General features: G+C 42.5%; 1 protein-coding gene across 1 annotated transcript in view; it reads left to right on the forward strand.

Moving 5' to 3' along the window:
* Positions 1 to 106: 106 nt before the first annotated feature.
* The window catches only part of SFXN2 (sideroflexin 2), a 35,107-nt gene continuing 21,859 nt past the window's right edge, over positions 107 to 13,354 (forward strand). The window contains exons 1-3 of the mRNA XM_069980204.1: positions 107 to 209; positions 5,131 to 5,310; positions 10,782 to 10,952. Coding sequence (XP_069836305.1) covers positions 5,150 to 5,310; positions 10,782 to 10,952 — 332 coding nt within the window. The 5' untranslated portion in view covers positions 107 to 209; positions 5,131 to 5,149. The remainder of the gene's footprint in view (positions 210 to 5,130; positions 5,311 to 10,781; positions 10,953 to 13,354) is intronic.

The following is a 13,354-nucleotide window of genomic DNA, read 5'->3' on the forward strand; positions in this document are numbered from 1 at the left end:
ATGCGCGTAGAATTTCGCTTACTCGCCGCTTCAACACGAGTACAGTGTAAAGTGGGAAGTTCCCAGTGCTGTCATGTGATTGGTTGGGGGTGCAAATCCTGTCTTCTGATTGGCTAGGACTCGCCCGGCAGCTGGCGTGGACGGAAGCGCAGAGTGAATGGGGTAGTAGTGCATGCTTGTGTGGAGAAGGCGCTGGAGCAGTGGTGCAGGTAGGGTCTATACCCTGGATCATTGCATAGACGATAACAGCTGCTCGCTATAATAGACAGCAGTGTTTCCCATCCTGTCACGCTCTAGCTGTTGCAAAACTACAACTCCCAGCATGCCTTAACATCCAGATGGTGTCAGGGCATGCTGGGAGTTGTAGTTTTGCATCAGCTGGAGTGCCATAAGTTGTTCACTGTATGGTAATACAGACATATCTATTCTACAGGTTACAGGGATGTCCATCTTATATTGTTTTACTACTTAAAATAAAATCCTTCTCAAAACAATAACTTCCCACCTGCGCAGCTTTTTAGAGGGGATTTTTTAAAAAGTTGGAAAATAAGTTATTTGAATTATCTGGATTTTTTAAAAGTTTTTTTTCTAATTCATTTTCCTCTTAGAGAACTGCACTATGCAATTGTATGATCAGTACAGTTCAATGCAATGCATCTGTATTGCATTGAATTGTCAAATCACTGATCTTCTATTACTGGTCTTCAGCTGTATTGTAGGCTGAAGGCCCTTTAAGGCCCCTTTTTACATTACCCAATGTGAGACAGGAAGTGTTTTTTGTTTTTCAGTAAAAAGCAATTTAAGTGCATTTTGGGGCATTTCCATGACTCCTGAAAATGCGCACATACTGTAACATTAATAAAAACAGAACAGTTTATAAGTCTCCCATTCATTTCATTGATGCACAGTGCAGAAATGTCACTTCTTTAAAAGGGTTAAGGCCTTATTCCACAGAACGATTATCTTCGGCCGATAATTGTCCCGTGGAATAGAAGGCAAACGATTAGCCGACATCATACATGTCAGCTGATCATTGCGTCGTTTGTCTTTCAAACGTTGAAAGACAAACGACTTGTACAGCAGCGATCTGCTGCCGTCACTACGCGGAATAGGAGCGGCGGTAGCAGACCGCTGCTGTATACTATGCCCGGACGATCTAACGATCACCCGGGAAGCCCCCCCCCCGCACCCCAGATTTTGGAAGCCAAAGCCAGGAAAGGATTTGAAAAGAGGATAGATCTCAGTCTTTCCTTTATGACCTGTTCTCTGTTTCTAGTCTGTTCCTGGCTTTGGCTTCAAAAATATGTCAGATAAATCTGTGTAAACGCACCATTAGAATAAATAATCAGGTTGTGTTGCAGTTTGTGGCTAGGATCAAACTATTTAAAAACAACGGCCATATTTAATATGTTGTTGTGCAAACAACAGCCGTTATTTGAGAAATAACGGCCATTGTTATGAAATACGCTGTTGTTTTTACACAGTGGGAACCTAGGCTGTAACTGCATCACATCAGTTTCCAGTAGCAATTAATGGAAGAATTTATTCTTATTGGAAACTGCAGCACAATCTTAGGGTACTATTACACAGAACGAAAACCAACCGAATCGGCCCGATTCAGGCAATTATCACTCTGTGTATTAAAAACAACGAACAGCCGATGACAACGATCATCGGCTGATCGTTGATATAAGTTTGAACCTATAATTGTCAGGCGCCGACCATGCATCGTTACGTGTAATAGCGGTGTGCGGCCGGCGACTGGCGATTTACATTATCTGTCCATGCTGCAGGGCTCCTCTTGCGGTCTTCTTCTCCAGGGGTCCCCCACACTGCAGCTTCAGAGCAGCCTGTCTGAGCTGACAGGCCGCTCAGCCAATCACTGGCTGGGACCGCAGCTGAGACAGGCCGCTCTGAAGCTGCAGTGTGCGGGACCCGGGGAGAAGAAGACCGCACTAGGAGCCCTGCAGCCTGGACAGGTAATGTATAAAGTAAAAGCAAGGGCTGCAAGGACATCGGTAACAATGTCCCTACAGGCCTTGTTAAACGATTATCGAGCCGTGTTATAGCCGATCTAGCAGATCGGCGCTCGTTTACAGTTATTATCGGGCCTTCATCGGCCCGTGTAATAATATTCTTAGGAACTCTGGGTTTCTGGGAGAGGAAGATCATGGTATTGAAGCAAGAACTTGCTTTTCCAGCTGTTACCTTGCTCAGGTTGATCTCTGAATCATACAGATGGAGAACAGGTTATTTCAGGCAAAGCCTTTTTGACATGTTGCCCTATCTACTTCCATTATTTTATCTGACTAATGACCGCCCAAAGGTCAATGTTACAGTATATTTTTCTTGTTGTTTTTGTTTAGGATTTGTTAATTCCCTATGAATTATTTAGCTCTGTATTTTTGCCCACTTATCTATAATCCCAAAATAATTGAACCCTGTTGTATACTAATAGTAGATAGGTGTATTTCAGCATAGATGTATAAAAGATTATGGGGCAGAGAAAGGAAAACGAGGACCAGTTCACACTTTATATTTTCCTGTACTTTTTTTGCTGTTGTTGAGCTGTGTGACCCTTAAAAATCGGAGAAGTACAAAACATTTGTATTGATAGCCCTAAAGCGCAATGTACATCCCAAAAGCCCCCACCAATCCGTCTGTTCTATTTTCTAGACTTCATCACCCTGGGGAATGTCCAACCTGTCTTCTGTACATTCTTTTTCTGTATGTGTCCCTATACCAAATAAAATACATATTGATATGTCGATTGACATCCTATGAAAATGACCCCAGACTTGTGCCTGATAAACATTACTGAGCCCGATAGGGAGGGGGGAGGGTGTAATTTATAGGGAACCTGTCACCCCCCGTGCCGGGGTGACAGGCTTCCGACCCCCCGTTAGAGCCCCCTATACTCACCTAATCCCGCCGGGTCCCGCTTCTGGAGGTGGTCGGGTGAAGAAGATCTCAGCCGCTGCAGCCCGGCGCGCGCGCTGAGAGATGAGTCCAACACTCATAGAGAATGACGGAGCGCTGGACTTTCCTGTCCCTTTAATATAGAAATGATAACAGTGCAAGTTTTCATGGGACAATACTATTGATCAGACTATAAAAGGGTTGTGCATGCCAGTTTGATTTAGTGTGCATTCACACCTACAGGATCCGCAGCAGATCTGCAGCAGATTTGATGGTGCAGATTTGATGCTGTGTTCAGTTATTTAAATGAAATCTGCTGCGGATCCGGTAAGTGTGAACGTACCCTTAAAGTAATTTCTATTGATGTTCATACAATGACATCTCATCACATCTCTTACATTAAAGGGCTTATGTAGTCTTTTAAAATTGATGGCCTACCCTCAGAATTACCCATCCCATTCAACATGCAATACCTTGAAATGTGCAAAAGTGCAACTTTTGCCAAGTGCAAACTACACAGAAGCTGATGGAAACATTGAAGAGGCTGCAGCGATCACACAAGCACACAACCCCTTTCAGCAACTGATTGGAAAGGGCATCAGGAATCGGCCTCCACCAATCTGATATTGAAGTCTGGATATTCCCATGAAACGTATATTTGCCTTAAATACAAGTCTACATTACCACTGGTTTATTGCACTGCTCTTGGGTGGATTACTTTGTATTATCTGTGACTGACAACTTATAGTTTAGTGAGTAGTAATCATTGTGTATGAATAGTTTTATATTTCCTGGATCTCCGTACAAGTATTGTGTTAGTTGTCTCTGGTGACTTTTCTTTGTACCATTATAAGAGCCATGAACGGAAAGCTGTGCTTATGAAATAAGAAGCATGAAAAAAAAAAAGTTAATGCAAAAGCATAAGAAGATTTTTTTTTTATAATATTGGTACAAATTGGAGATGAGCACAACTCAAGCACGCTCAAGTCCGATACTCCGACATTTAAGTACTGCTGACTGAAGAAGTTGGATGCAGCCCTAGGTAGTCTGGGAAAAGATAGTTACAGTCATAAGCTGTCCACGAAAACTTGGTTACAGCCATAGACTATGGTCACACGTACTATGAGACCGATCGTTCCGTCTCAGAAAAGATCATCTTTAGCGCCACTTAGTTCTGATGCAGGTGCATCCATGCACACCCACATGAGAACTCTCCACTACACACTGTGGAGCGAGCAATTTCAAACATCTTGTAACCCAGTTATGTAAAATGTTAGAAGTAATAAAGCAACTAATACGTCATTAACTGTGGTGGAATATGGTGTAACTTGACTTGGTTTAGGAGCATTAAGAGCTCCCTGTTCTGCGTGGGAGGGAGATGGTCTGCATAGCGTGGTCTACAGCACTGTACTCTGACCCAGGAAGTGTCCCTCACCTTCCAAATCATAGCAGATCCACTTCAGGCTGGGGCTTGTATCAGGGGACAGGACTGTGGAGGTAATCTCTCCATAGCTGTAAGCCCTCTCTCCCCGGACAGAGAGTTCTGCATGTTTGTGCCCACATCTGTCCTGCTCATTTCTTCATGCTCCCTGCAGTCTCTGTCAGTCCTGATTGGTCCATGCTGAACACACACCCCTTCCCCACTGCTGTCATGTGACTACACAGACCTCTGACAGCAGCCCTGCTTCTCTATTCTAGCCTGTTGTACTATGCTACTCCATTATGGCGATCTGCAGTTCCATCCTATATCTACCTCTATCTACCTCTATCTGCTGCTGTTGTCCTGGTTTTTGCTCTTACTATACATTATACTCCACATGCTGATTGCTATACTGTACAGGAACTTATCACATATTCTGCTGTTTCTAACTGTTTATTTCATTAGTTTTACATGTTATTCAGAATATGAAATCATTATTTTTAGGGTGTGGAACCAATTGTCTGCATTTCAGTGATTTCTTATGGGAAATTTTGCTTTGGTTTAAGAGTGGGTTTGGATTACAAGCGCGGTCCCAGAACAAATTGTGCTTGTAATCCAAGGCACCACTATATATATATATATATATATATATATATATATATATCTCCTATAAATGTTTGTTCGAGTCCTCAGTAGCTGACATTGACATTTATTTGGTCTCTATGTATGTATTCTCGAAAACTTTTCAGTTAGTAACATGATACAGAAATCTTTTTCCTATTATGTTACAGTTAAACTAGGTTTAGAAATATGGAAGGCGATGTTTCCAAATTTAACATTGATGCCCCAAGATGGGACCAGAATACGTTCATGGGCAGACTGAAGCACTTCTTCAATATTACAGACCCCAGGACTGTGATTGTGTCCGAGCAAGAACTGGACAGAGCAAAACTGCTTGTTGAAGCCTGCAGGTAATTTCATAGAAAAATATTAATAAGTATCATGTGACATAAAATTGAGTGATTATGTGTGCAGTGTCTTCACAGCTCTACTGATCTATTACTTTTTTTTCCTTAAAGGAGAAGTCCGGGTTTAGGGGGGGGGGGGGGCAGGGTCGTGGGGTTAACAGTCATTATGAGCTCATGGACCCTGCCGGCAGTCATCTCCTCTTCTGGTCCAGGTTCATCCGGGATCCATATCACAGACTGGTGGGATTTAGCCCAGCCAATCAGTGGGGTACGACTTAGCCAGCGGGGAGCTCAGAAGACAGCCAGCGGGGTCCGGGAGCGAGATGCGACGCTGGGTGGGCATCAGGACAGGTGACAATAACCTTTTTTTTATATCTTCCACCCACCCCCTGCCCATAATGATTTTTTACTTCAATGTTGGACTTCTCCTTTAATGTTTAATATGCCTTGAATATTGTTCAAATATACAGTGAAACTCTTTTGAAATATTGTAGCAATACAAAATTGCATTAAAATATATGATGGGACAGAAAATCTGACCTAGATCAGGAGGGTTGTAGACGTTTAAATGGGTATTGTCACTTTAAAAAACTTTTGACAGGTCATAAAGACGTATCAAAAGTTTTTATTGGTTGGGTTCTGGGTGTTTAGACCTGGACTGATTTGATAGAACCAAAGTATTTTCTCTTGTATTTCACAATATAGTCTGTACCAATTCTTTTACAAAAATACTGTGAAAAAGGGCACAGAACGAAAGAAAGGGGGAGGGAGGGGGAAGTGGACAAGAGTCCAAAACTATATTTGTGTGTTGTTGAGTAAGAGCATACAACCTGCTGTTCAGTCATTCTAAACTGTGGGCAGCAGTACATATGGGGGGTGGTTGAGAAGTAACAAATCAAGTCAACGTTTTGCAAGTACACAATTATTCAACATATTCCCCCCTTAGACTGATGCACTTGTTAGGCTGGGTTCACACTAGCATTTTTCTGATTTGCTAACGGATCCGTCCATTTTAATTGAACGGGTAAACGGGAGGCTAAAACACTAGTGTGAACCTAGTCTTACATTGTTGTTGTTGCATCTTTTCAGGCCATTCAAAAAGAAACCATGTGATAGCAGCATGTTTGATGCCAGCAATGTCCACATTGCTTCAGGTGTTTCTTGAAGTTAGTAAACAGAGTAGTCAGAAGGGTCCGGGTCAGGTGAGTAGGGGAATGGTGGACCAATTGGAAACCCAGGGTCTTCCTTTTAGCATCCACAAGTCTGGAACTGTGCGAAGGCGCATTATGTCACAAGTCGCATGTCAAGGATACTGGTAATAATGAAACCAACATGCTACAGGGAGATGTCCAGTATCTGAGAAATCTTTTTGGTGGACAATCAACTTATGGAAAGCATTGCTAGTTGCCAGGCCTGTTCAGGGTTCATCTTCAACAGTAAAATGCCACAATTTGAGACGAGAAACCCAGATTTTGACAGTGCTGTAGGAAGGACACTTCTTCCCTAGTGTTTGTGACCTCCTTTACAGACATTTTGTCTAGAGCAGGCATGTCCAAAGTCCGGCCGGAGGGCCATTTGCGGCCCGCGTTCCGAACTTTTACGGCCCCCCAGGTATCCAGCTTGCTATTATCTGCCTGTGTTATAAAGCATATAGCATGTAGCATGTAAAATGTTCGGCCCTCGCACATGTTCACTTCATCAAATTTGGCACTCTTCGAAAAAAGTTTGGACATGCCTGGTCTAGAGAAACAAAACTTCACAGCGACCCCCAACTCCACAGACATGAAAATTGCTTGTGCCTCTGCCATCTCAAGTCCCACCCGAAATGAAAAAAAATTCTAATAATCGTAAATCTTATGGTAGTCATATGTAATGCTCTGATCAGGTCATCCAATACATGACACAGATTAATTTTGCATGGATAACATTTGCTGTCCAAACCCTTATAAATGATTCCTTAGTCACAATTTTTGCAATTGTAATGATATAATCAGCCCTTGTGAAGGAAGGAGAAGATCAATGATGAGTGCTAAAACTGTCATTGATCATGTCGCTGCAAAAATAATAATTTTTTTTTTGCCTGGCATGATGAGTAAATGTAACATTTATAATATCGACAATTTATATAATAATCGACATTTATAATAATTATTGAAAGGCAGCACTACAAGAGGACCCTGATGGAAATAACGGTGTCCTATTTAGTATTACTCTACACACTTTTGTTCAGAAAACTACCTGTTTAAATCAAGTTTTCATTTTTAAACTTATTTTTAGGAAGCTTTTATTTTTCAACCTATACCTAATCTTTAAAAAGAGAATAAATCTTGCAGCCTTGCAGTTCTTAGGCTGGGTTTACACTGCAGTGTTTTTGCAGTCCGCTTAACATATCTGCTTTATGGGAAAAAAATGAAAGCAAGTGTGTGCATTTGTTTAAATGCGCTTTTCTATTGACTTATATATATATATGTGTGTATATAGGTACATCCTCTTTTATTTGACCCACGAATCTAACGGCGGCGTCACGGGGAAGCCGGTGCCGCAGTCCGTTTTTTTAACCGCGGCCCAGCTCCAGTGTATCGCGCTGTTCTATCCACGGGTACTGGGCCAGGGCTGAAGCACAGGAGACGGGCCAGCTCGCCCCCAGTGGGAGAAAATTTTCTTCCCTCTATGACGTGGCTCCATTGATTCTAAGGAAGCCGCATCATAGAGGGTAGGGAATTCCCTCCCACTGGGCGCGGGCCGGCCCACCTCCTGTGCTACAGCCCCAGCCTGGTACCCATGGATAGAACGGCGCCATACACTGGAGCTGGGCCGCGGTTAAAAAAAAAGGACCGCAGCACTGGCTTCCCTGTGACGGTGCCGTTAGATCCGTGGGTCATATTAAAGAGGATATACCTGATGGTACATCCTCTTTAAAGGGAACCAATCAGCACAATTGTGCTAATATGGTTCCCGGAAGCATAGTACAGAGCTACTGTGCAGCTCGCAGCACGTACCAGCCGCGTCTGCAGCAGTAGCTTTAGTAAGGAGTTAAAAGTATTGCATAACCGATGGGATGGGATATCGGTACTCTGGGGGCGCCAGGTCCGCCTCCAGTGCATAGAACGGGCCAAAATGCACATAGACCAGGAGGCATCTTCAAAAAATTTACTGCGCCACTGTGATGTATGTACAGGCACCAACCAGATAGTCTAACAAATTTTTAAAGTACATTCGCTTTAAGGGAGTGAGAACATGGTCCAAAAAACAAGCTCATAGCCTCAAACTGCATCTCCCCAAGAGGTGAACACACAGACATTGAACATAGAGATGAGCAAACCTGGAGCATGCTCGAGTCGATCCGAACCCGAACTTTCGGCATTGGATTAGCGGGGGCTGCTGAAGTTGGATAAAGCCCTAAGGCTATGTGGAAAACATGGATATAGTCATTGGCTGTATCCATGTTTTACAGGCAACCTTAGAGCTTTATCCAAGTTCAGCAGCCCCAGCTAATCAAATGCCGAAAGTTCGGGTTCGGATCATCTGGACCCCGAACCCGGTTCGCTCATCTCTAATTGAACATCATGCAAGAAAAGGATAAAGTCATCCAAGGATTAGATCTGCGGTGGATATAGTGAAGCCTCTACTGTTATAAATAGGAGGTGGATTCCCCTTTTAAATTGCTTTAAAACAAAAAGAAATGCGGAGGGAGTGGAGGGAGCTCGGCAGCGACATGCGTGGAGTCAATGTGCTCCTGTCTTTTTAGAGTTAATGAAACACAGGTAGAGGGTTGCTAGGCAACACAGGGACAGCTGGGTATCAAAACATCTCCAGCGCTGGGGATAGATCAATAAACCTGTCAGATTTTAATGATCGGCTTTTTCTGTGAAATCCATTAAAGAGGCGCTGTCACTTACACATCCACTGTTCAGCTAATTAAAATCTGTAACAAACTCCTTCATCAAACAAAGCCGTAATAACAGAGACTGTCTGCACTCCATTACTGTGCAAGGAGTCTGCTATAGTGCAGCGGTAATGTGGCCGGTCACTGGGGGTAACGGGACGGTTATGCACGCTTCTATACGTCTAACCAGCCTGTCACTGTGCTGGGACTGGCTTGTCAGTTCTACAGGAACAGGATCCATAAACACCCTCCTAAATGAAGCCAAATGGGAGATTTATCCAGCTGGCTTCATAGTAAGATTCTCTTTGTTGCCCAGAGTAACCAATCAGAGCTCAGCTTATATTTCTTCAACTCTCCCCTTATGAGTTTATAGAGGGGGCGTCCATTGTTCAAATTTAGTGTTGAGTGGAACTGTTCAGGTTCGGCAACGTTTGCAAACCCAAATGCTCAGCATTTGACTCTCGAAGGCTGGAGAAGTTGGATTCTGCCCTAGGGAGTCCTGGAAAACATGGATACAGCTACAGGCTGTGTCCATGTTTTCCTTGCAGCCCTATGGTGGCTCAAGTGGCACCACTGAATTCAGCAATCCCTCTGGAACAGCAGGATTAAACTCCTTGTTCAAAGACCTATTCAGGATCTCTCTCTTTCTCTCTCTCTGTGGAGGACCTGTCCTGCCCACTGTTACATAGACAGATCGTCAGTGTGACTGGGCACTGTGTAATACTTAGTTTATCCTGTATTAGCACTGCATGGAAACTAAATAGTTACAGCCAGGATTCTCCATATATCACTATATATGTGATATATGGAGAAGGGAAGCTTCTACAAAGTAGGGATAGCTCAAAGCGGAATTCAGAATTTAAAAAAAAACTACTTTCAAAACAGCGCCACCCTTGTCCTCAAGTTGTGTGTATTACACATAATGTTCATTCACTTCAGTGGAACTCAGTTGCAAAACCACACCCAAAGAGAGGTCAGGAGAGGTGCTGTTTCTGTAAGAAAGCTGCCATGTTTTTGTAAGCCTGGATAACCCCTTTAAATGTCCCAATTTGAGTTTTCAAAATTTTACTAATTATGAATGGGAAGCTGCAGGCCTGCACAATTCATGTGCCAGAAGTAAGCAATTTCTTTATAGGGTCACAAAAGTTTTATGCCTAAGTTTACAGTGTGTCTTCAGTATACATCGGTATACTGAGGAAAAGAGGATACCAGCTTATACCATGGCACACTATAGTCCAGCTATATAAAGGTATACCTGTGGAAAGAGGCCCAGATGTAGTCACTTGCTGACTATGTTTGGCTCATTAAAGTGAATGGGGCCTGCTGCAGTGCATCGCGGTATACATTGGCATCCCTTTTCACTCTATATATGCGGAATACACTGCAGTAACACAGTGTACACCTAGCCTTACCTCTACCATCTGTCTATATGTACTATTTTAGTTCTATGCTGTGCTTTTCATTTTATGTTATAGTGTCTTCCTGTAGGTTGTCATTTTTGATCTTGGTTCCAAATGCCCCTAATTTATTCATATTGATGAATATTTTCTACCTCTAGACCAGATTAGACTGTGTATTCTGTGTTCAGAGCAGGTGTCACTCCACCCGGCACAAGTAAAGAACAACTTCATTATGCCAAGAAGCTATATGACTCTGCCTTCCACCCGGACACCGGCGACAAGATGAACCTGATCGGGAGAATGTCTTTCCAGGTTCCAGGAGGGATGGCGATCACCGGATGCATGCTACAGTTTTATAGGTACAGCTATCTTATGTACTCTGTATGTCACCTGAATGTTGTAGTCAGTATCCTTGTTAATAGAATGCAACTAAACTGGTTATAGGGGGGTGGGGTGGGGAGCATGGCTGTTTTTTTTTCCAGAAACTACATTTCTTTTGTCCTGATATTGTTACTAAGGGTATTATTACAGTCGGCCCGATCATTTTAGTAAACGAGCACTGATCTGCTAGATCGGAGCTCGTTTACTGGACCTATTAGACGGCACGATAATCGATGTCTTTGCAGCGATAGCGATAGCGATGTCTATGCAGCTCTTGCCTAAACACCTGACACCTTACCTCTCCCCGATTCCGGACTTCTCTCCTGTGCTCTGCAGCTTCCCGTCCCCAGCGACAACAGCCGCTCAGATGCTGCAGCCGCTGGGACCAGGAAGCTGTGGAGCACCGGAGAGAAGACCAGCAGTGGGGGGAGGTAAGATGTCAGGTGTTTGGGGAACTTTAGGTCCAAACCTAAAACAACGATCAGCCGATCATGATTGTCATTGGCTAAACATTGTCTATTACACAAAGCGATAATCGGACGAATCAACCCGTGTATGCTCCATGTAATAGGGCCCTAACTCAATTGAATGGACCTAAGCTGCAATACCAGATGCAATACCAGACCAGCCATCTTCTGCTTATCTCCTACAAATTTTATAATGCGGTACTGTCATTTCTTTTAACTTTTGACATATTGTTCAGACATGTCAAAAGTTAAGATCTTGAGGGGTCTCAGTCCTGAGGCTTGCTCCAATTGTGAATTATAGGTAGGGGAAACATGTGGTTGTGCGCTTCACTCCCTGGCTCACTGCCCAATCCGACTGTCAGGAGTCATTCTCCATTAGCAGGCTTCATAGACTTATAATGGAGCCCGAGTCATGCTATCAGTCATATAGGACAGATTGTGCAGCCACACGCTTCCCATGGCTATAACTCACAGACCCAGTGTGATCATAACTTTTAACATGTCTGAACCACATGTCAGTATTTGACAGAAATGACAGTACTGCTTTCATTAATATTACTAATTATTGTTAATTTGTTCATACCCTTCCCATCACAGTGGTGGCTGCTAACAAGTTTGTAAAAAACAATTCTTCCAGGACCCTTGAAAGCCTAACATTATGAGGATCATGAATCTGCATTTATCTTGTCAGTCTGTACATATGAGAAGCCAGATGAAGTTGTTTTCTGTTATATGCTTAGTTATTGTATACTTTTAAAGGGGTACTCCGGCGGAAAAAAACAAGTTTTATTTTAAATAAACAGCTGTCACAAAGTTATATAGATTTGTAATTTACTTCTAATTAAAATTCTCTAGTATAGCATAGAGCGCTGTGTCAGACTAGAAAGAATACAACACTTCCTGCAGGACATACAGCAGCTGATAAGTATGTTAAGACTTGAGATTTTTAAGTAGAAGTACATTACAAATCTTTATAACTTTCTGATACTAGTTGATTTGAAAGATTTTTTTTTTTTGCCGGAGTGCCCCTTTACATTCTACAACCTTCTAAAGTACTTGGTTTCAATTCTTCACCATTTACACAATATATGCTTGCTGAGAATGTATCCGAACATTTCTGGTTAGGCTGAGGCGCTAAAGTCTTACTGTCATTTTATTTATTTATTTTTAATCACGCTAACACTTTATAAGGACTAATATTTCTTAGTCAGAGTGAACACTGTTTTGGCCGTTGTTTAATGTATATGCCAGGAAACACTCCTGATGTATATGTTAGATGAAGGTTGTGATAGATGCCAGGGGCATCCATCACTCCATTACCAGATACATTGTGAGCTTTTTTATGATGTATCCATTACACAGATGTCTGTGAGGGAGGCCATGCAGTGTATTTATAGGTTACTTTATATATGTATATGTGTGTGATTGTATATAAGTATCTCTATGTGTATATACGGTATCTTTTTGTGTCTGTGTATGTCATAGTCAGTCTATATATTGCAGTGTGTATATGTGTTTCACAATGTGTACATGCGTGTAACTATATATATATAATGTTTATTAATGTTTGTGTATAACTGTATATGTGTATTTCTTGCTATGCAAACCTGCATGTCCATATTCATGGCCATAAGCCCTCTCTTTACCCAATCCTGCATGCACCCCTGGCCTTTCCTTTATAGGGATATTCTGGGAACCATAACCTGTTGCCCTTATAATAATCGTCTTCTGGAATCGTTCACCATAGTCATTGGGGCCATCTACTGGGCCATTTCCTGTACATTACCCATCTCTGCAATGTTCTCGAGTGTTTCTCTGGTTAACTTTACCCTGACATGTTATTTACGTGGTGTTTAATATACTATGTTTGTACTGTTCTGTGTTTATTCTGTGTTGTATACAAGAAAAAAAAT

Source organism: Dendropsophus ebraccatus, chromosome 8 (assembly GCF_027789765.1).
Source record: "Dendropsophus ebraccatus isolate aDenEbr1 chromosome 8, aDenEbr1.pat, whole genome shotgun sequence".
NCBI lineage: Eukaryota > Metazoa > Chordata > Amphibia > Anura > Hylidae > Dendropsophus > Dendropsophus ebraccatus.